The sequence below is a fragment of the Canis lupus genome, chromosome 17, assembly GCF_003254725.2.
Source record: "Canis lupus dingo isolate Sandy chromosome 17, ASM325472v2, whole genome shotgun sequence".
In the NCBI taxonomy this organism is placed as follows: Eukaryota; Metazoa; Chordata; class Mammalia; order Carnivora; family Canidae; genus Canis; species Canis lupus.
This window is the reverse complement of record NC_064259.1, coordinates 21,609,055-21,633,494: the sequence shown is the minus strand read 5'-3', so window position 1 is coordinate 21,633,494 and position 24,440 is coordinate 21,609,055. Positions and strand designations below refer to the sequence as shown.

General features: G+C 39.9%; 1 protein-coding gene across 6 annotated transcripts in view; it reads right to left on the bottom strand.

Annotated features, from left to right (window-relative positions):
- The window catches only part of ZNF512 (zinc finger protein 512), a 33,083-nt gene extending 9,137 nt beyond the window's left edge, over nt 1-23,946 (bottom strand). The window contains exons 1-10 of one of the 6 annotated variants that reach the window (XM_035700292.2): nt 23,790-23,946; nt 23,190-23,248; nt 10,110-10,294; nt 9,375-9,470; nt 8,992-9,075; nt 8,232-8,356; nt 7,437-7,523; nt 6,921-7,022; nt 6,145-6,312; nt 4,957-5,151 (exon numbers count right to left, since the gene is read on the bottom strand). In XM_035700292.2, coding sequence (XP_035556185.2) covers nt 4,957-5,151; nt 6,145-6,312; nt 6,921-7,022; nt 7,437-7,523; nt 8,232-8,356; nt 8,992-9,075; nt 9,375-9,470; nt 10,110-10,294; nt 23,190-23,248; nt 23,790-23,819 — 1,131 coding nt within the window. In that variant the 5' untranslated portion in view covers nt 23,820-23,946. The remainder of the gene's footprint in view (nt 1-4,956; nt 5,152-6,144; nt 6,313-6,920; nt 7,023-7,436; nt 7,524-8,231; nt 8,357-8,991; nt 9,076-9,374; nt 9,471-10,109; nt 10,295-23,189; nt 23,249-23,789) is intronic. The other 5 variants (XM_035700290.2, XM_035700291.2, XM_035700293.2 and 2 more) reach the window with 5 other exon arrangements.
- Nucleotides 23,947-24,440: the final 494 nt, after the last annotated feature.

Sequence of the window (24,440 nt, the reverse complement as noted above, 5' to 3'; positions counted from 1 at the left end):
TATTATATTCATAAACTATCATATTTATGCAGAAATGAGAATAATCTATGAGCACATATGGAGTGATTTCTAGGACAGACTTTTAAGTGAAATAAAGCAAAACACAAAAAAGCATCTATGTAAGAAAGAAAAGAATATAAGAAAATATGCATTATCTGGTTATCCATCCCATAAAAATATAAGAAGGATAAACCAGAAACTACTGAGCATGATTATCTTTGCAGGGAGCAGGGTGGGAACGGGATGGAAATAGAAGGGTATTAGGAATGGGACAGCTGGGAAGAGGGCAGTAGCCCTTCTCTAAGAAGACTTTTGGTACAGGTCTGACTTTTAGAACCACGGTAATGTTTCACATACTCCCAAGATAAATTACTCATTTCAATTAAATGGGATGTAGGGGGAACCCAAAATGTAGTAAGAGTAACACATGAAAGCTAATGATGATAAATGAGAAACCAAATGAAGTGAGGAAGGAGCCAATCTAAGTAACTGTAAAATAGTACTTTGACTATATACTGTAAGGCTAAAGATTAAAAGAACTATAACAAATATTGTTCTCTAGGTAGTAAATCTGTTTTTACAGGGGTATGGGTTAACAATTGTGAAACTAGGTTATACTAGAACTAAGCAAGTAAGTAAATATATTGTACACTATGAGAGGTCTCTCACTGTTGGAGAAAGAAGTTAGAAATAAGCACAGAGGAAGGCAAGAATGAAACTTGTGTTGGATTGGAATTGAAGGTATCATGGCCTTAAATCTGTACACTGATACCCAGACAGACATGAACACAGAGGGGAGTGAGTAGCTCAGTCAGTTACGCATCCGACTCTTGATGTTGGCGCAGGACATGATCTCAGGGTCATGGGATCAAGCCCACGTCAGGCTCTGCACTCAGCATGGAGTCTGCTTATCCTTCTCCCTCTGCTCCTCCCCCTGCTCTCTCTTTCTCTTCTCTCTCTCTCTCTCCCTTAAATAAATGGATAAATAAAATCTTTTTAAAAAAGAACAGAGTGTGTGCATGTATCCATGAATATACATATAGATCCTAGCTCTATCCACTAAGAGGGCCCAGAAACAATGACACCCTAGCAGGAATGAGTACACCTAGCATTCAAATCTTGGTTTTTATTTTTAATTTTTTTAAAGATTTTATTTATTTATTCATGAGAGACAGAGAGAGAGAGAGAGAGAGAGAGAGGCAGAGACACAGGCAGAGGGAGAAGCAGGCTCCATGCAGAAAGCCTGACGTGGGACTCGATCCTGGGTCTCCAGGGTCATACCCTGGGCTGAAGGCGGCGCTAAACCGCTGAGCCACCCGGGCTGCCCCAAATCTTGGTTTTTAAATATATTCTCCAATAAAAGAAATCAGGATTCCTTAGAGAAAGGGTTGATTCCAGGGCTGGGACAGGGAATATATGAGATGACCCTATAGCATCTCGAGGTGTCAAAACAAAAAAAAGGGCTCAAAAAATGATAGAAGCATTTCAAAAAGACATAGGAACCCACTTGGAAGAGCTCTTGATGGCCAAATCTGAGACAATTTGAGCTATAAATTGAACAACAATAATAGCACTGGATGATAATGCTACAATAAAATATCCATGAGTCCATATGGATATAAACAGATTAACAGAATAAAAGGACATATCTTTCTCACAGTAGAATTCCAATTAATAACTATGGAAGAAATAATGGAAACACTAACCATCATTAGGCAAACCACCATAATAATAATTATAATTATTGCAGACAAGAATCACTGACGGATGCTATGGTAAGTGGGCAGAAGTATGATAAGACACAGGCTAGTTGCATACTGTCAATCTCCCCCCAAAATATTCACTAATTACAGAGGGGGAAAGTATAATTTTGCCTTGGAGAAAATTGGGCAACACCCTCATCAAGTGATCAAAGTTATCAGTAAAAAGACACACCAATATCATATACCTCCTGATACGGTGTAACACTGTGGTATTCTTGACAAAAACATGTAACCCTCAATCCAATCTCAAGAAAACACTAGACAAATCCATATGAGGGATATTCTACAAAATAACCAGCCCGTCCTCTTCAAAAGTGTAAAAAACACAGAAAAACAAACAACAACAAAAAGCCAGAAGAATTATAACAGATGAGAGGAGACGAAGAAGCCACGGTAAAGAGAATTAAATGTGGGATCCTGGTGGGATCATGTGATGGGATCCTATGCTATCGGTTACGGAAGATGTTGACATTAGAGGAAGTCGGGTGAAAAGCATATGGAAATTCTGTACTAATTCTGCAATGGCTGTAAATCTAAAATTATTTCCAAATAAAATGGTTTCTTCTAAAAGAAATATTTATTTGTGAGATAAAAAATATTTATTGGCCTCTGCCCTCAGCTCCTGTTACTAATTAGTCTTTGAACCTGGTTCCCAACAGGGAGCTCTTAAAACACCTAAATTCCTAACTAATACCAGTATTTGACACAAAGCTCACAAATCCCTTGGAAAAGGAGTAACTTTTATTCTACTGAGGCAATTCTTGGTGGGCTCCTTGGGAGGGGCTAGCCACCAGAAAGACCAAGCCATGATTTGAAGTTTGGCACTTTCAGACCAATTCCCCATTCTCTGGAAAGGCAAAGGGACTAGAAATGGAGTTAATCAATTGTGCCTATGTGATGAAACCTCCCTAAAAATCCCAAAATTATGGGGTTCAAAGAGCTTCCTCAGAACATATATATGGCCAAGAGGGTGATGCACCCCCAACTCCACAGGGCCAGGAGCTCCTACTGTGCTTGGGACTCTTCCAGACCTCACTCTATATAAATTTCTTCATCTGATTTTTCATCTGTAGGTTTTATTATATTCTTTATAACAAACCAGTAAATGTGTTTCCCTGAGTTCTGTGAGCCATTCTAGCAAATTACCAAAACCAAGGATGGGGTTATAGGAACCCCAATTTATAGCCAATCGCTCAGAAGCACAGGTGGCAAACTGAGACTTGCAATTGGCATCTGAAATTGGAGCAGTCCTGTGGGACTGAGCCCTTAACTTGTAGGATCTGCCACCAAGTCCAGATAGATAATGTCGAACTGAATTATTTGTAGGATGCCCAGGTGGTGATAGAAAATTGGTCTGTATGGGACAAACCCACACATCTGATGTCAGAGCTTAAGTAGCGTGAGAGTAAAGGAAAACACAAGAGCTTCTCCTAGACAATATTGCTTGTGTTTGCATCAAGAAACATTGGCAGGAAAAAAAAGAAAAGAAACATTGGCAGGACACAGAAATCAGTGAGAATGGTTAACCATGGAGACAAGACAACAAGGATGGGGTGAGAGTGAGATACCTCAATGTTAATCATCATTTTGACATTAATGACAACAATGTATAATCTATTCAAACAAATTAATATCTTATTTTATTTTATTTTATTTGGGAGGGGCAAATGGAAAGGGAGAGAATCTTACGCAGGCTCCATGCCCGGTGCAGACCTGACATGGGGCTCGCTCAATCTCACAACCCTGAGATCATGACCTGAGCCGAAATCAAGAGCTGGACACTTAAGAATGAGCCACCCAGATTCCCCTAAAATTTTCGTTTAAAAAAACAAAATAATTCCCTTAGCCTACACAAAGTCAAAACATAAAACAGATGATTTTAGTAAAGTAGCTGCTAGATAAGACTATCAAAACTTATCAATGAGCTAACAAATATTTATGTCAAATTCCCTACCACAGACCATGCACAGATGAGACGATAATATCACAATGTACTTACCAATGTATAAAATTCACATTTAAACCGAATTTAGATAACCATATACTTTAGTCTGTGGCAGGAAATATCAATAAGTCTGAAACAAGACAGGATGCCTTGATATTCAATTACTCCTTGGACTGATTTTTAGGCCAAATAAGAGGTATCAACTTCTGAGATTTGACAAATTTTCACATAACTTACGACATTCCCATCGCATGAGTGAAAGCCCTAGGCCAAATCTAAACTATTCTTAAAAAAAAAAAATAAATAAACTATTCTTGTCCATACCATGGAGATGGATAGGTCCTTAGCTCTAATCTTAATCCTTACTGTATATCCTCCAAGCTCTCGAATGACTACTCCCATTAAGTCATATACCCCTTGTCTCCTCTTGGCCAAATAATGTTCCTCTGGTCTTTGATCTGTTTTACACCAAAGGCTTCCAGGGGCACCTGGGTGGCTCATTCCTTTGAGCGTCTGCCTTCAGCTCAGGTCAAGAAGATCCCAGAGTCCTGGAATTGAGCCCCATATTGGGCTCCCTGCTCAGTGGAGAGCCTGCTTCTCCTTCTCCCTCTGCTGTTCCCCCTGCTTGTGCTCTCTCACTTTCTGTCAAATACATAAATGATTTAAACAAAAAACAAACAAACAAAAAGCCCCAAAGGCTTCCAAGCTGGGTTCTGTACCACTCACAAGTACACTTGGAACCATGGAGGTAATGATAAAAGTATCAAGGAGAAGGCCAAGTAGACAAGGCTTTGGGCTCACTACCTCTAGTTATTTGGAGTGACTCCATTTTCAGTTATTTCACATACTGGTGTTTTAGATAAGCTTTCATTTGGAAAAAAGAGTGCGTGGGGAGAGGAGTTCTGTGGCTAGAAAAACAAATGGAAAGCATTAACTAAATATAGACTCCCACACGTGAACTAACAAAGTGGAAACATGCTGGGCAACAACTAAGCAAAAGACTAATCTGGGAATTCTGGTTCCCTCGGGAAGTAGACCAGAAATAATGGGGTTCCTTAAGAAACTTCTGGAACAGACTGTCTCTCTAGGACCCACATGAATCCAAACACTGAAAGTGGATTAAACATATCCCATCTCTAAAAATAAAGAAGCAAAATATCATTTATCATGTACTCAAGTGCATTTACTTTTCCGTACATAAGCACAGTATTAGACATGGTTCTAAATTAATACAAGTTTCTACTTTACCTTCCGATCATCAGGTACCAAATCCTGAAGCACCTTCCTCTTAGGCCATTCCTTGGCCAGTTCAGCAGAAGCCAGCTCCTGCAGGTGGTACACAGCTATCTTGACAGAACGCCTCTGAACTCGACCCCCACTCTTTGGCTCCAGACTCATCTCTTTTAAGCACTCTGACTGTCCTGACTCTGGAAAGAATGAGATCTGCAAGAATGAGACATAGCAAAACACAGGCCTGAGAAGTGGGGTTCATTAAGAGCCAATGATTAAAAGCTATCCCTCCTGCTCTAAGTACCAAAGCTATTTACTTGCTTGCTTTCCATTAGCATAAAGCTCCACCACCTTAATGCATATTTTATTGGAAAAAAGAAAAAACTTCTTAGGATAAAATCTGTTCCTTCAATAAGCGAAGTAGTTAAGGGTCAAGACATAGCCATGTGCAAAGACATGAACCTCAATCCATATCTCATAGTACATATAAGAAGTAACTGAAAATGAATCAAATATAAACCATATTACTCTAAAATTTCTAGAAGAAACCAAAGAAGGAAATTTATGTCATGCTGAGTGTGATGGTTTTTTGATGTGTTACCCTGACTAGGCCACAGTCACCAGTTATTCAATCAAACGCTAATCTACACGCTGATGTGAAGGTACTTTGTAGATCTAATTTTTAAAAGCATATCTATAGGGACAGAAAATAGATCAGTGGTCAAATCCTTCTATATCTTGACTGTGGTGGGGACTATACAACTGTATGGATTTGTCAAAACTCTTATAAACTGTACACTAAAAAATGGGACCATTGATTTACCTTGAAAAAAGAAAAAAAACAGGAGTGGGGCAAGCCTAGAAATCAAGAAAAAAAAAGTCAAAACAAAACAATGGGGATAGAAGACGAGCTGGACAGAGAATTCCACAAAATTTCTAGCTAAAGGGGAATGCCTTACGCTTTAAAAATATAATAATGAGTTTACTTCTGCACAGATTATACAGTGAACTTTGATTTCTCTAACCTAATTATGTTCAAAAGGCAGAAATTAGAGAACCAAGGAAAAACACGAAAGAGAAAACAAAAGCATTCAAAGATTAAAAAGGGATACAAATGAGGAACCAAAGATGTATGGGAGGATGTAAGGTAAGTAGTCACCACAAAATAGATCCCCAAACAGGGTCTGGAAAGTAATCAGTACTCACAGGCCCATGCTCTGACCTCAGGTGATACGCAAGTCCAGCCTTCGATTTATATGGCTTTCCACAGTGGTGACATTTCAGGGTCATCTCCTCCAGCTCTGCAGCCCCTTTGCCACATTTTCTGACATGGTACAGATATCCCATGATGCTGGTGAAGCTACTAGAACAGCTCTGAATACAGGAGAGAGGCCTGAACTATAATCTTACATCTTTTGACGTGATTTCTCAATTTCTAAACAGCCACAAAGGACTCAACCACCACACAGATCCTCTGATATCGCTAGACCCTCTCCAACATCTCCCATTTGCACAACCCTTCCTTGTCCCTTGTCCCTGCCCTAACAGCTGTCCTGTCTACCACCAAGAGTCATGTTCAATCAGTTGAGTCGGCATTCAGTAAACTAGCACTGTCCGTCTCCTCCGTGGCAAAGCGTCCTCTCTGGTCTGTGACTCAACTGCACCCCAGTAGCAAACACCCAGCAATGCCAAAGCTCCTCACAAGGAGACTGCTAGGAGCCTTTTCATCACACTGAAGAAAGATGGTCAAGAAACACCTCCAAACAAAGGGAAAGGGGAGAAAAATAAGTTTGTGGAGATGAGAAAGAAAATAAAGAACTATTAATGAATTCAAAACACCTGGAAAAGCAGGAGCCACTCTTATGCTGTAAGGTGACACAGACAAGGTCTACAAGAGAGAAGGAGGAGAAATGGAAGAAAGTAACAGAAAGACATTGACTCAAGACTCCAGGCCGAAGGAGGTGCTGTCCCTGGGCTCTTACCTCACGCATGCACCTGAGCTTTCCCAGTCTCTTTAGAACCGTTCGGAGCCGTTCCCTCTCACTTGGCTCGTCTATTTCATCTCCAGCCGCCTTCAAAATGGGCTAGAAAGCAAGAGAAGCAGACAAGAAGATGATTCACAGGAAAGACAGATACAGAAAAAAATTATATCATAGGAGAATCAAGGACTGGACTAGCACCTAAGCCGATGCCCATGAAGCTTAGTTATCTGACTCCCGGCTTTCTCCATCTTCTCCTAGACAGACAAGGAAGCAAATGCAATGCAAATAAGAGTTCAGAGGCTCTATCTTCCAGGAGATGAACCCTTGAGGCTAACCAAAACACACAAATACCCACCAAGGATTTCATTTTGTGTAACTCTTCTATCGAAAGGGTGTTTTTAGACCGCTATAAAGCCCCAGAACCTAGGCACCTCCGCTGGGTTATCCACACTTATCTGTGTAAAGACATCCAAACACCAACCACACAGGCTCATACGGTACCGAAGATACTCTTACCAAGCTATTATGATTTGCCATGACGTGATACTTCATCCCTGCCAGTGAACGAAGCTGTTTCCCACAATGATGACAAGTAAACATTTCCTACGAGGAAGAAAGACTGCTCAGTGCCAGGCTGTTCAACGGAGAAACAGAATGTTACAAAATCCTACTCAGAAGCTCTTGTCTGTATCTCCCTCATTTCCCAAACTCAACAGTCAATGAATCTCAAAATCCCACAACCTCAGTGTCATGTCCTCAAGGGTAAAGAAGTAAACTGCAACGCATTTTTAAAGTAGCAAGAATTACCATTTACTAAGTGTCAATTATTTGTGGAGTGATGGGATGGGCACTTAGCACATATTCTTTCTTTCTTAACCTCTCTGGGACTACACAAAATAATTTTTTCTCTATTGTTTTTTAAGATTTTATTTATTTGCTCATGAGAGAGAGAGGCAGAGACGCAGGCAGAGGGAGAAGCAGGCTCCATGCAGGGAGCCCCCCACATGGGACTCGATCCAGGTCTCCAGGATCACGCCCTAGGCAAGGCAATGCTAAACTGCTGAGCCACCCGGGGTACCCTTTCTCTCTCTTTTTTTAAATGAGAAAACCAAGGCCCACATTTGAAAAGCTAAACGACAGTGAGCGGCTGAGTGAAGATTCAAACCCAAGTCTGTCAGACTCAAAAGCTTAGGTTTTCCTTATAACACAATGCTGCTTTTTCTCCTGTGTAATCAGTATACCTGACGGCGAAAGATGTCTAAGGTATGGGAAAAGATCACAACCATCACAAAATGCCACAAAATCTCTAACCTGTTTGCACGTCTCCATGTGTTTCTTTAAGCCCTCTATTGTCTTCCTCCCTACCGCCTGGCAGGTAGGACAGGAGACACTGCCTTTATCCACGATTTCTAAGTACCATTGTTCCTCCAAACTGCCTACAAAGGAGAAAAAGGAACATCCCATAATCTTCACAATTCTCTGGACAGGAAAAGCAAATCCTGAAGCTTAGTAAAAGTATCATAAAATGGTTTCCCCCCCTTCCTGGGGAAAAGAACCTTGCTGCAGATGATTTCTACAGATAATCTGTTTTCAGACAATCAGGAGTTTCTGAAACTCCTACTTCGTTCCCCATGATAAAAACCATCTAAGAACCACTCAAAAGCTCTAAGCGCCATGTTTTTTCTAGCTTTATTGAGGTACGACTGACAATGGGCAACATTTTCCTAGCAGCATCTAACAGCGGGATCCGAGATATATAGCAAGCCACAGGTGTGCTTGAGACTTTGTGAAGTGTTTTTGTCCCATTTAGTCTCCTCGAAAATTCTGTCTTCATTACCCCTATGGAGAGCAAGGAAACTGAAGCTTGCAGAAGTTAACTAGAGGGCAGCAGGCCAGAAAGCTAATTAAGAGCCAAACTTCAACAAGTGTCTGACTGGTTTCCAAACTCATGCCCTTAAGAACTGCCTCCTTAAAGAAACCCTGCTACATCATTCCTTTAATACCACCACCACCGCCGCCACCACCAAGAGTGTGAGCACTAGGTACCCAATGCGTCCAGCAGAAAACATACCTGCTGCATAAACTGGTGGTTCCTTCCGAATACGACGAGCCTGGGATTTGGGATTAGGTTGAGTTTTAGGCCGTTGCTTCCTCCCTGACGCAAGACAGAAACTTGAAGCCTAACATATCACCTTGCTACCCCTTCTCTACTACCAAAATCTCTTCCCTCCTCTTCCCAATACCCTGTGCCCCACTCCCTCAACCAACTGACCCTCTTAAGTTGTAACAGAAAAAAACAACAGGTAAGGTCAGGACGGAAGCCATTCCTTGCCAAAAAATCAAAAGGCTCACTAGGGTTCCAAGGGTCAAAACCTAAGGGCTTTCTCTCTTTCACCTCTAAGGAATAAAGCCCAGGCACCGAAGGAAAGAGAATGAGCCACACTACTCCCTTACCATAAAGCTTATGCTTCTTCTGAGGAAATTCTCGATAATCTTCATCTTCTTCCTGCCTGGGTTTCCTTTTTCCTTTGGTTGATATTCCACCAGACCCTGAAATACCAGAGGAAAACAAACAAAACCCTCAGTATGGCTTCCAAGTGAACATCTTGGCCTGCCTTCAAAACATCACTCACAAGACCACCACAGAGAAAGCTCACGAGCGAGCACAGGCCTCACAGAGGTGCTGTGACATTTTTAGGGAAGTTGGTAAAACTTCACCAACTTACACAACCTCCCCTTTTCCCTTTTCACTATTCTCCATCCCAAGAGATCAATTGTTCCCTATGAATAATAAGAGCCTGAAGGCAGTGTCCTTTCTTTGGTCTTGAATCGAGGCTCACACTGAAGAAGAATTGTTCCAGGAAAAGGGCTGCTCAGGACCCTTGACACCATGCCCACCAAGACAACTGTACCTAGAATCACCCTAAGCATCGACAGAGGATCAAACTGGAACAGTGGGAAAGAGATCCAAATCATTTTTAGGGGACAGGCTGACACTGGTCTAACCTACAGGACTAAGATTAGCAGAATTTCACTCTAAGATAGAAGGACAGTTCACAAAGCTGATAGTATGTGGCAGCCTAACACAAATGTGAGAAACACATATGTGATACTTAATACTTTAAGAGCCATTTACAACAGCTCCCTGGGGAGTACTCTGCCTTTGAAACATGACAGAGATACTGATACCTTCGACACGGGAAGCAACAGCTGGCTTGACCCTTCTCATCTTCATCCAGTAGGTAGATTTTCGGAAGGATGGTGGAAAATCACTCACTGGCTCACATGAAGAGGCAGATGATGAGCCGCTTAAGGAGTCATCGTGAGGGATAGTGTACTGGAAACTATTATCCTTTATGGAGCACTGCAGCCTGCTATTAATACGACATAGATATATATAGATATATAGATATATATACCACAAAGGAGGATCTAGAGTTAAGTTCCTTTAATTATTTATATCCTCAGAAGACAAGTTGGTTATCTATGCAAAAACTAAGAAACTTCATAATAAAAACAGAATTGAGATTGTAATCTAACAACTACAATCGTTGATCAAATGCAGTATATAAAATTATTATACTTCATTATAATGAGAAAGCAGTCCATTCATGATCATTCTGCAGCCCATATAGGCATTCTGTCCTAGGTTGATCAAAGAAAAGAAAGAAGTCAAGGTAATATGTGTTCTATGTGTTCTATGACCCTTCAGAAGAGCTCCTGGATCTGGAACCAGGTATGTTCAGGCCTCCCTATTTCTCTGACAGAAGCACAGTAACTAAATAGTATCCCTGAGACTACAGGAGGAAAAGAACAGTTTGTGGGGCCCTCGTTTGACCCATCTTCCCTCTACCTTAGCCTTCTCCCTAAACCTGGTGTCACAGTTATCCTGTCTCACTTAGGCAACATGATTCTTAGCTCCCATAGTTCAAGGAACACTGCTACCTTGTCTGAGGTAAGCCAGATCCAAATTTTCAAATCTAAGACCAGTAACTATGTAGTTAACAGATATTATTAACTACAAAGTGTCTTCTAGGTGGTTCAGAATGCACAGAAGAGCAGCAGTTCTCAAAGTATTGTCCAAGGACCTCGAGACATTCCCTTTTCCAGCTAAAGATCTGTGTAAGGCCTGTGTTAGGTCTATGGTTTAGAACGGTCACTCTGAATGCTATATGGAAGATGAAAAGAAAAAAAAAAAAGGAAGATGGCCCATGGAGGAAGAGTGAATAAAGGAAGAGGGGTTAACAGTACAGGGAAGAGGTAAAAGGACTTGAACGAGAGTTTGGTAGTATAGGTAAGTTGGCAGATTCAAGATAACACGTTAGAGGTAGACCAGATAAGAATCACATAGAGGTTTGTGGTAGGAAGGAGTTAGAAGTAACACAGATGACCTTTCTTAAGAAAATCTATACATAAAATGTGATATATGCCTGTTATGGAATAGTATGTAGTTGTTGGAAGCAACAAACTTTCTCTTTTTTTAAGGATTTTATTTATTTATTCATGAGAGACACAGAAAGAGAGAGAGGCAGAAACATAGGTAGAGGGAGAAGCAGACTCCCTTCAAGGAGCCCAATGCGAGACTCGATCCCTGAATCCCAGGATCACACCCTGAGCCATCCACGCGTCCCAGCAACAAATCTTTTCTATACATAAGACATGAACATAACTGAAAAGCATACTGGTGAATGAAAAATAGAAAACAAGGGTGCCTGGGTGGCACAGCTCATTAAGCATCTGACTCAGATTTGGCACAGGCCCTGACCTCAGGGCTGTTAGATCGAGCCCTGAGTCAGACTCACTGCTCAGCGCTGAATCAGCTCGAGACTCTCTCTCCCTCTCCCTGTGCCCTCTACCCTCTACCCCGAGCATGTACACACATGCACGCTCTCTCTCTCCAAAAATAAATAAATCATTAGAAGAAAAAGGAAAAAGTAATAGAACAAGATTTAACTTCAATGTGGTAAATTAAAAACTAGTATACATGTAAACAACACTAGCTACTTTACAAGGATTCATAAATATTTAAGGACAAATATCAAACTCGCTAACTCCGTTGTCTTTGAAAGGGAATAGAAATAAAGAAAACAGAAAATACTAGGGACTGATGATGTCAGTATGCTATGAACAGGGAAGAATGATTTTCAGTTCTTTGCACATGAGATCCAAAATTACAAAAAAGTTTAATACAGTGAAGTTATCATTCTGCCGCAGTGCATAAGGCCACTACGACCCATCCCTCCTGCTGATCACAACTGAAAATCCTCGACTCCGAAAAGTAAACAAAGCAGGTGGATTGTGGAGGGGAATCAAAATCAGGAGGAGTGACTCATATTGAGTGTGTTTCCCCATTTTTTGTTTTTCCTCACGTGGCTCTGCAATTAAGGGTGGGCCCCATTTGCAGAGCAGCATAGGCAGCCTAAATTCTAATAGAAACTCTAGAAACTCTATCTTTCTGGCAAGAGAAACCTGGAAAAGGGATCTCCATGGACAAACCTGTGTAAGAGAACTGTGGAGAAGAGACAGACAAGGAGGATGATCTCATAATTCTCTGTATGAATCTACACAAATCATGGCTTAATTCCAAATCTCATTGTGTGGAGCATACCCAAACCAGCTTAGCAAAGGCTTTGAAAAATGAAATAAGATATGAACAAGCTGCACACCAGATTAACCTGCGAGCTGCTAGTAAAAGACAGACCCAAACCAATGTATCAAAAGCTTGGAGAAATGAAACAAGACTTGAAATACCTGAAAAAGTCTCAGACGAACCCCTAAGCAATTTAAGCAGAGGTAAACCAACATAGCAAAGACTCAAAGAATGAAACTAAGACTGAACCAATACCCTCAGAAAGCAAGACAGAACTATGGTCTGAACAGGTTACTTGCTAAAAGAAAAACAGCAATGATCACCCAGAAGATTCTTTTTTATTTATTTGAATTCAATTAGCCAATCCCCCAGAAAATTATAAAAAGACCCAAAGTCTATACAAATAACATTCACTATCTTAGGAATAAATTCCATAATGATGTAATACACAAAAAATCGGAAAATGTGCATAATTCTGAAAGGATAGGAAATGAACAAATGTCAACCCCAAGATGATCCAGATGCGAGAAGTATAAAAAATTTCGGGCAACAATTATAACTGTGCCCCATGCAATACAGGAATACACACTTGAAATGAAGGACAAGGTAGAAATTCTGAGAAAAATAAAAACCATAAGAAAGAACTACTTGAATTTTTAAATATATTTTATTTATTTATTTGACAGAGAAAGAGAGACCACATGTACAAGCAGGGAGAGCAGCAGGCAGAAGGAGAGGGAGAAACTCTCTCTCAGCAGAGAGCCTGATGTAGAGCTCGATCCAAGGACCTTAGAATCAAGACCTAAGCTGAAAGTAGATACTTAACCACCCAGGCAAACTACTAATTGAAATTTTAGAACTGAAAAATACAATGTTTGAAATAAAACCAGAATGGGCTCAATAATAGAATGGAGATGACAAAGGAAAGAACTTGAAGACAAATTATCCAATCTGAAAAACAAGGAGGAAAAAGGTTGAAAAAGAGTAAACAGAGCCCCAACCACCTGTGGGTCAATACCAAAAGGTCTAACTTAAGTGTAGCCACAATCCCAGAAGGAAAGGAAAACGAGACTGTGGCACAAAAATACATTTGAAAAATTTATGGTAGAAAATCACCGAAATTAATGAGACATAAATTTATAGATTCTAGGAGCTCAACAAATACTCAACACGATAAACTCAAAGAAAAACACATCTAGACACATCTTAATGAAAATGTTCAAAACCAGGATGCCCGGGTGGCTCAGTGGTTGAGTGTCTGCCTTTGGCTCAGGGCATGATCCAGGGTCCAGGATCGAGTCCCACTACAGGCTCCTTGCAGGGAGCCTGGTTCTCCCTCTGCCTGTGTCTCTGCCTCTCTTTCCTCGTCTCTCATGAATAAATAAATACAATCTTAAAAAAAAAAAGAAAGAAAGAAAGAAAGAAAGAGAAAGAAAGAAAGAAACTGTTCAGACCCAAAGATTTTTTAAAATTCTAGAAAGCAGCTTTAAAAATGACATATTACAGGGGCACCTGGGTGGTTCACTTGGTTAAGAGTCTGCCTTAGACTCAGACACTGGGATCGAGCCCCACATTGAGCATATAGCCTGCTTATCCTTCTTCTCCCTTCTTATGTTCTCTCTTGCTATCTCTGTCTCTCTCTCTCAAATAATGAAGAAAATATTTTTTTTAAATGACGTATCACATATAGGAAACAATGGTTTGACTGATCACAGAATTCTCAACAGAAACCAAGGAGAACAGAAGATAGTATAACATCTTTAAAATCCTAAGAAAAGGGATCCCTGGGTGGCGCAGCGGTTTAGCCCCTGCCTTTGGCCCAGGGCGCAATCCTGGAGACCTGGGATCGAATCCCACGTCGGGCTCCCGGTGCATGGAGCCTGCTTCTCCCTCCGCCTGTGTCTCTGCCTCTCTCTCTCTCTCTCTCTGTGTGACTATCATAAATAAATAAAATTAAAAAAAAATAAAATAAAATCCTAAGAAAAATGATTTGGCAAACCAAAATTCTATACTCAGTGAAAATAATGCTTAGATATACTTCTTCACAAGAAAAAGAGAAAACGAAAATTTGTTGTTAGCAGACCTGCTCTATGAGAAATGTTAATGGAAATTATTCCAGATATGATGAAGGAAAAAGATGCCAGAGAGAAATCTGGATTTTTAAGCACGAAGAGCAAAAGAAATGGTAAATAGCTGGGTAAATACGTTAACAATGACAACAACAGAAAACACTCTTTAAAACAAATTTTTAACATTCTCTGGTAGAGTTTTCAACATATGTAAATGTAATACTTATGATAGCTATAACTTATTGGTCAGCAGGCAGTGGTTAAACAATCTATATGGTTGTAAAGCTTCTACATTTAAGCAAAGTGGTAGTAGCATATTAACTCAACGCTATGAAACAATAGGTATGTATATTATACTTCCTAGAGCAACCACTACACACAAGAGAAAGAGAGAAAAGAGAAAGAGTCAAAAATCAGTAAACTAAAATCAGGCACCAAATATTCAAATAATCCAAAAGAAGGTATAAAGGAACAAAAAAACAGGGTACAAAGACACGTAATAAAATGGCAGACCTAAATCCAACCATATCAATAATTAATTTAAATGTTTATGGTCTCCAGATTTGGGCAAGAATCCTCAATAAATGTTAAAAATGTTACATGTTAAAAAAAATAAAAATAAAAAAAATAAATGTTTATGGTCTCAACACTCCAGTTAAAAAGTCAGAGACTGTTTAAGAGTGAATAAAAAGGCAATACTTTAGTACTCTAGTAATACTCTTGAACAACACGGGTCTGAACTGTATGGATCCACTTATACATGGATTTTATTTAATATGCAGTACAGTATTGTAAATGTCAATAAATAAATAAACTTTTTAAAAAGATTTTTTATTCGTGAGACACACAGAGAGAGGCAGAGACATGGGTAGAAGGAGGAGCAAGCTCCCCACAGGGAGCCCGATGCAGGACTTGATCTCAGGACCCTGGGATCACGACCTGAGCCAAAGGCAGACAACCACCGAGACACCTGGGTGCCCCCTTTTCCTTGTCATTTTAATAATATTTTATCTCCTCTAGCTTACTTTATTGTAAGAACACCATAGTATATAATATGTATAACACACAAAATATGTGTTAATTGACTGTTCATGTGATCAGTAAGACTTCCAGCAACAATAGGCTATTAGTAGTTACTTTTGGGGGGAGTGGATTTTCAACTGTGTTGTGGTCAGCATGTGTTGTTCAAGGGTCGACTAAGTGTAAATTGTGCCAAAAGTGGCAGACTTTTTTTCTTTTCTTTTTTTTTAAATATATTTAAGTAATCTCTATACCCAATGTGGCCCCTGAACTCGTGACCCGGAGATCAAGAGTCAAATGCTCCTCTGACTGAGCCAGCCATGTGTCCCCACACTTTCAGTGTAAAAACATGTAGATACTGGAAATAAATGGATGAAAAAATTAAACTACACAATCAGCAAACAGAAGTCTGAAATGGCTATTTTGATACCAGATAAACATGACTTCAAGACAAGAGTATCACCAGAGATAGAAATAGACACATATCATAACGATAAAAGTAACAAATCATCACAAAGACACAATTCCTCATTTTATGTGGCTAGCAGTAGAGGATCAAAGTACACAAAGCAAAACTGATAGAATTAAAGCAAAAAAATAACAATTCTACAGTCTTAGAAGGAAATTTTAAGACTTCTTCTTTCAGGAAGTGATAGAACTAGACAAAAATTCAGTAAAGACATAGAAGATCTGAACAACAATATTAGCTACCTTATTCTAGATCACTTTATTGAACACCACATTCAACAACTACAGAATATGCATTCTTTTCAAGTAGACATTGTGCATTCAACAAGATAGAGCATAACTCTAAACTTAAAAAGAGGAAAATCGGGCAGCCCCCGTGACTCAGTGGTTTTGCGCCGCCTTCAGTCAAGGGCCTGATCCTGGAGACCCAGGATCGAGTCCCATGCCCGGCTCCCTCCATGGAACCTGCTTCTCCCTCTGCCGGTGTCTCTGCCTCTCTATCTCTCTCTCTGTCTCATGAATAAATAAATAAATAAAATCTTTAACAAAATAAAAAGAGGAAAATCATACATGTATTCTCTGACCACATCAGAATTAAATTAGAAATCAAGATCAGGGGATCCCTGGGTGGCGCAGCGGTTTAGTGCCTGCCTTTGGCCCAGGGCGCGATCCTGGATACCCGGGATCGAGTCCCACGTCGGGCTCCCGGTGCATGGAGCCTGCTTCTCCCTCTGCCTATGTCTCTGCCTCTCTCTCTCTCTCTCACTGTGTAGCTATCATAAATAAAAAAAAAATAAATAAATAAAATAAAATAAAATAAAAAAGAAATCAAGATCAGTAAGATATTTAAAATAAAAAAATAAATCATAATTAAATAATCTCCTTGTAAATAATTCATAGGTCAAAAAGAAATCACAAGAGAAATTCAAAATATTCTGGAGTAATAACAAAAATACACATATCAAAATTTGTGGATTGCATCCAAAGCGGCACTCAGAAGGAAACTTAAAGCTCTAAATACTCCTATTAGAAAATTAGACCTAAAATCTAATTTCCTGACAAGACTTCATCTTAAGATACCTTACAAAGGGCAAAGTAAACCCAAAATAGAAGGAAAAATATAACAAAGAGGAGGAATTCATGAATTAGGACAGCACAGAAAATCTGGTTCTTGAAAAGATCAACAAAATTGACAATCCTGTGGCTAGACTGACATACTAGCAGCAAGCAACTAGAAATGAACTTATTAAAAGTTATTATTTACAGTAATATTAAACACACACACACACACACACAAAACACCTAAGAACAAATCGAATAAGAGATAACCAAGACTCTTGATAATGAAAACTACAAGCATGTTGGTGAGAGAAGTTAGGGATCTAATAAAGGAAAAATACAGGCATGCTCATAAGTCAGAAAACTCAGTATTGTTAAAATTGCAATTTCTCCCCAAACTGATCTACTGATTCAATATAATACTCATCAATACTCCAGCATGCTTCTTTTTATAGAAATTGACAAACTAACTCTAGAATTTATGTAAAAAGACAAAGAAACTAGAATAAATAAACAAACTTTTAAAAAGAACAATAGAGTTAGATGACTTACCCTATCTGATTTCAAGACTTACTCTAATCTCACAGTATCAAGACAGTTTTAGTATTGGCAAAAAGATAGATATATACACCAGCGGAACAGAATAAGAAGTCCGGAAACAGACCCACACATATATACGTTTACATAATTACTGACCAAGGTGCCAATGCAATTGAATAAGGAAAAGAAAGTCTTAACAACAGAATATACAAAATTTAAAGAAATTGGCATTGATTCTTAGGACACACCATGCACAAAAAATTAACTCTAAACGAGTTATATATCTAATGTAAAACCTAAAAAGTCTAGAAAAGGAGAAAATCTTTGCAAATGGGGATGGCAAGGTTTTCTCAAATACATACAAAAAAAGCATGACATATAGAAGGAAAAAATAACATTTTAATTATTTTTGATGATAAATTAAAACTGTTGGTCTTCAAGGCGCCTCGGTGCTAAGTTAATTGAGTGGCTTCAGCTGAGGTCATGTCATGATCTCAGAGTCCTGGGATAGAGCCTCAAGTTGGGCCCCACACACAGCTGGGAGTCTGCTCAGAATTCTCTCCCTCTGCTCATCCCTTTTCTTGGTAAACTAAACACTAAATCTTTAAAAAATAAATAAAACTATTGATTTTTTAAATTAATTAATTTTTTTAAATTTATTGTATTTTTTTTTATTGGAGTTCGATTTGCCAACATATAGCATAACCCAGTGCTCACCCTGTCAGATGTCCCCCTCAGTGCCCATCACCCAGTCACCCCAACCCCTGGCCCACCTCCCTTTCCACCACCCCTTGTTTCCCAGTTAGGTGTCTCTCATATTCTGTCATCCTCACTGATATTTCCCACTCATTTTCTCACCTTTCTCCTTTAATTCCTTTCACTATTTTTTATATTCCCCAAATAAATGAGACCATATAATGTCTGTCCTCTGACTTACTTCACTCAGCATAATACCCTCCAGTTCCATCCACGTCGAAGCAAACAGTGGGTATTTGTCATTTCTAATGGCTGAGTAATATTCCATTGTATATATAGACCACATCTTCTTTATCCATTCATCTTTCAATGGACACCAAGGCTCCTCCCACAGTTTGGCTATTGTGGACATTGCTGCTATATACATTGGGGTGCAGGAGTCCTGCCATTTCACTGCATCTGTATCTTTGGGGTGAAACCCCAGCATAAATAGATTTGCTGGGTCCTAGGGCAAATCTATTTTTAACTCTGAGGAACCTCCATGCAGTTTTCCAGAGTGACTGCACCAGTTCACATCCCCACCAACAGTGTAGGGGGGTTCCCCTTTCTCCACATCCTCTGCAACATTTGTGGTTTCCTGCCTTGTTAATTTTCCCCATTCTCATGGGTGTGAGGTGGTATCTCATTGTGGTTTTGATTTATATTTCCCTGATGGCAAGTGATGCGGAGCATTTTCTCATGTGCTTGTTGGCCATGTCTATGTCTTCCTCTGTGAAATTTCTGTCATGTCTTTTGCCCATTTCATGATTGGATTAACACTACTGATCTTTAAAACACACCATTAAAGGGATGCCTGGGTGGCTCAGTGTTTTAAAAGTAAATAATCTTTAAAAGTAAATAATACATACATACATACATACATACATACATACATACATACAAATACCATTAAGAAAAATAAAATGCAAACCAGAGACTGGAAGAAAATATTCAAGACACATCTATCAAAGATACTGTATTCAGAATATAATTTTTAAAAATACTACAATTCCATAGCAAGACAGACAACTCAACTTTTTTAAATGGGCCAAAGAGGGGTGCTTGGGTGTCTCGGTTAAGCTTCTGTCTTCAGCTCAGGTCATGATCCAGTCCTGGGATCAAGCCCCAAGTCAGGCTTCCTGCTTGGCAAAGAGTCGGCTTCTCCCTCTACCCCTCTCCCTACTTGTGTTCATTCCTTCTCTCATATTCTATCAAGTAAATAAATAACAAAATCTTTATTTCTTTTTTAAGATTTTATTTATGTATTCATGAGAGACACAGAGAGAGGCAGAGACACAGGCAGAGGGAGAAGCAGGCTCCATACAGGAAGCCCGATGCAGGACTCAATGCCGGGATCCCCGGACTCGGGGATTACACCCTGAGCCAAAGGTAGACGCTCAACTGCTGAGCCACCCAGGAACCCCAAAAACAAAATCTTTAAATGGGAAAAAGATATGAACAGGTACTTCCCAGAAGATATATGAAAGGCTAATTAAGCACATGAACAGATGTTCTATATCACTATTCATCAGGAAAATGTTAACTAAAATCACAATGAAACACCACTATACACCCTTAAAATTGGCTAAAAGTAAAGACTTATTCCTATACACTGCTGGTAGTAATATAAAATTATACCACCAATTTGGAAAACAGGCAATTTTTTTTAAAAGTTTAACATACTCCAGACATGACCAATCAACCTAAGATGGCATATCTTGGTAAAACAGTATCATCTCAGGTATTTATCAAGAGAAAAAGAAAAAAAATATTTCCCACACAGAGATGTGCTCATGGATGTTCAGAACAGCTTTACTTTAATACTCCCAGAATGAAAATAACCCAAATGTCCATCAAGGAAGATGGCTAAACAAATCATGGTATATCTATAATGAAATTCTATTCAGCAATAAAAATTAGTTCTCATTCAAAACCATTATTTTGAATGAAAAAAAATCATGCAAAAATAGAACATACTACCTGATTTCATTTATATAAAATACTAGAACATGCAAACCACAGTATGGTGACAGAAAGAAAGGTCAGTGTTGTCTGGGAACAGGAGTAGAGAAAGGAATGGATGACAAAGGAACCAAAAAAAAACTTGGGGGAGGGATAGAAATGTTATCTGGACTGTGGTGACACTGTTACGGTTATTTACATATGTCAAAGCTAATCAGTATGGTTTCACTCATACATGGAATATAAGAAATAGTGAAAAGGATTATAAGGGAAAGGGGGGAATTGAGTGGGAAAAATTAGAAAGGAAGACAAACCATGAGACTCCTAATTGAGAAACAAACAAAGGATTGAAAAAGGGGAGGTTGGTGGGGGGGATGGGGTAACTGGGAGATGGGCAATGAGGAGGGTACTTGATGGGATGAGCACTGGGTGTTATACTCTATGTTGACAAATTGAATTTAAATTTAATAAATGTAAAAAAAGGGCAGCTGGGGTGGCTCAGCCGTTTAGCGCCGCCTTCAGCCCAGGGCCTGATCCTGGAGACCCGGGATCAAGTCCCACGTCAGGCTCCCTGCATGGAGCCTGCTTCTCCCTCTGCCTGTGTCTCTGACTCTCTCTCTCTCTCTCTTTCTCTTTCTCAGTGTGTCTCATGAATAAATAACACAATCTTTAAAAAAAAAATGTAAAAAAAAAAAGAGCTGATCATACTGTATGCTTTAAATATGTATACTGTAAAGATGCATTCTATTGTAATTCAATGATACCTCAGTAAAAGTATAAAAAATTTTAACAGGAATTAGCAGTACTCTAGGACCAAAACCCACCATCCAAAACAATGGGAAAAATCTCTACTTGGAAGACTTGCTAGTATCAAGAGGCCAATAAGAGTCAAGTCCCCTCTGACTCCTCTTAGTAAACTGTCACCATAGGAATTTCTTCACTGTCAGTGTAGGACTCAAATATACCCATATCCCTTCTCATGAATAGGCACAAGCACATTAAAAACAACAACTAAAAAAACAATACTTCATATGATCAGCATGATTAACATCTTAGGAATTAATCAACGTGGTTAAGAAATCACTCCCCCTAGGTCTCTTTTATTTTCAAAGGACTCAACAAAAACGAGTGTTTTACAATACTTGTCAAATGAGGGTACTTGATTGCTTACAAAATCTCATATTAATCCTAAACTTCCCTTTCCATAAATATGGCAAGAAAATGATTTTGTTTTAAATAATAGGATCTTAATTGTAGTGACTTTATAATTTGTTGACTATGGCACTCTCCCCCAGTCTCAGCTTCTAATCACAAGAGTGAGAAGTTTAACCAATTTTCAAACTCCTTTCTGCCCTATCAAGAATTTTTCAGAGACTCTAGTTCATTCTCCAGGTGGAACTACTTAAGACTTCATTACAAAATTATTTTTGTTCTTCTCAATTTCCTTTGCAGCCTCTGTTCATTTTTTTTTTAAGATTTTATTTATTCCTGAGAGACAGAGAGAGAGAGAGAGAGAGAGAGAGATGCAGAGACACAGACACAGGCAGAGTGAGAAGCTGGCCCCATACAGGGAGTCCGACGTGGGCCTGGATCCCGGGGATCAGGCCCTGGGCCTAAGGCAGCGCTAACCCGCTGAGCCACCTGGGTTGCCCACCTCTGTTCATCCTACCCAATCCTTAAATGCTGATGTTCTCTAGGGTTTCATTCTCTAGTCCCTTCTGGTCTCACCTCTCACCAATGGTTCTCAAACTCCACAATCTCCTAGAAAGTCAGTTAGAAAGGATTCCTGGGACGCCTGGATGGCTCAATAGTTGAGCATTTGCCTTCGGCTCAGGACATGATCCCGGGATCCTGGGATCAAGTCCTGCATCAGGTTCCTTGCAGGGAACCTGCTTCTCGCCTTGCCTATGTCTCTGCATCTCTCTGTCTCGAATGAATGAATGAATGAATGAATGAATCTTAAAAAAAAAAAAAAGGATTCCTATGCCATAATTCCAATGATTTTGATTCAGATTAAAGATAAGGACCTATTAATCTTTTTATTTTTTTAACCATTACCCACTTGCTATTCCATTTAATGCTTTTAGCTGTTCACACATTCTATTTCTCTATGAAGAAATACCTTTTCTTTCTGGCTAACTGCATTATTAAGGAATAATAACTTTCAAGTCTGTTTAGGAGTAACTTGCTCTGGCAACTCTTCCATTCTGAACTATCACTCCCCATCCCCAAATGCTATATTAAATTCCTATTTAAAAATATTTACTTACACCGAATCATGTTGATGTATTTGCCTATCTCCCCTTTTAGAGTATTCTGTGTTTTATCTGTATATCTAACCTACTACACAGCTGGCACATAACAGATATTCAGCAAATGTTATCTGAATTAATTCCTTCCAAAGAGTATCTAGTTAATAAGAACCCCTTTTGTACTAACAAAAACGGAAAAGGTTAGCACGGTCTATGAAATAATAAACCAGTCTTAAAGCCAAACAGTCTGAAAATAAAAGGATTTCTTACAACCATTTTTATCCATCCTTCCCTTGTTCATCAATGTATTCATGAGTATATATTTGATGTCTGAGGACATGCAAGGTACACTAAGTCATACATTCCATTTTTAATATAATTTGTGCTTTTCTTTGCAAGCTAGGTTCTTCTCCCCTACATTAGGTTTAGATCTCCACTGTCCTATCAGGTAGGCACTAACTACAGGTGGCTATTTAAAGTTAAGATTAAATACAATGAAAAATTCAGTTCCTCAACCACACTGGCCACACTTCAAGTGCTCAAAAGTCAATGAACCCCAGAAAATCTCACTTACTTCTTAGCTCCCACGATCTTCGTGCTCCTCTGCTGCTTAAAGGATGTGGGTTCCGGCGTCTAGCAAATCGCAAGCACATGAGTGAATTGCTAGAAACCTCTGAACCCTTACCACAAAAGAAAGAGAAAAAAAAAAGAAATCCCCCTGTGCCCAGAAGAAATGAAGCTCTCCCCTGGCAGCTACCTCAAACGGAAAAAGGTAAGACCTCTTAAGGAAAGTGTGCCGTCTTGTCTTCCAACTGAGTTAAGGCAGGTGACAACACCGTAGTCTATCATCTCCCCCATTCCCAAAGCCCTGTCCCAGGTAAAGATTCTAAAGGGAGGCGAAAAGTGAGGACAACGGATATGGAATGTACTGGGTATACAAAAGGAATAGAAATTAATAGCAATCTGGCGAGAAACTGAGTCCAGAGAGGTGGGGAACAAGTCAGCGATAAGTGGGTGGGAAAAGAGGGAGACAGGTAGATCTGACCTAGAAGGGTGGGGCCTATGATGGGCTCTGAGAAAACCAATTCTGAGCATGGGACAAAAGCAAGGGACCGCGTGCTGCGGGGTCCACAGCGCTCCCCGTAAAGCATAACGGTCAAACTGAGAAACTCACGGCGGGTACTGCACCGAGTCTGGAAGACATCACTCCCTCTCCACGCCTAACAAATCCATCCAAGGCCTCCGGCCAGACCAACGCCACTTCCGCTCTCCTCTCGTCTCCCGGATGTGCAGTTGGCGCCGCCAATCCCAAGTCTGAACGTCTACTTCCGCCTGGCAGCTTCCGAGGGGGCTGCGGCCGGAGTGAGTGACGCGCCTTCCTCCTCTGAGACCCCGCCCCGGGAAACTGTAGGTGGGGCTTGGAGCCCCAACCTGGCCTCGGAACCCCTAACTGCCGCTCTATCGCTTTGCCCGACACCGAAAGCCCCTCCACCCTTCATTCCCCACCCAGTACGACGAGTGATCTTTCTAGATGGAGATCAATTATTGATTGCCCCTTTATTTATCTTAGAGAAATTACAAACCCATTCCCGCCCTCCCTCCCCCCCACGGATACACAAGCATTGATGCTCTTTGCTGAGGGTGCAGGTATTGGAGACAGTGGCTGAGCAGGAAAGCCAGGAAAAGGTTAGCTCGCCGAAGACTTGAGCCAGTCAATGGATAATGGGGGCGGATCTCTTCTCATCTGTTAGATTTATGCCTCTAAATTTGCCCTGCTTTGGGGTATTTTGTGTGTGGTCTCTAACAGACATGTTTGAATAACCCT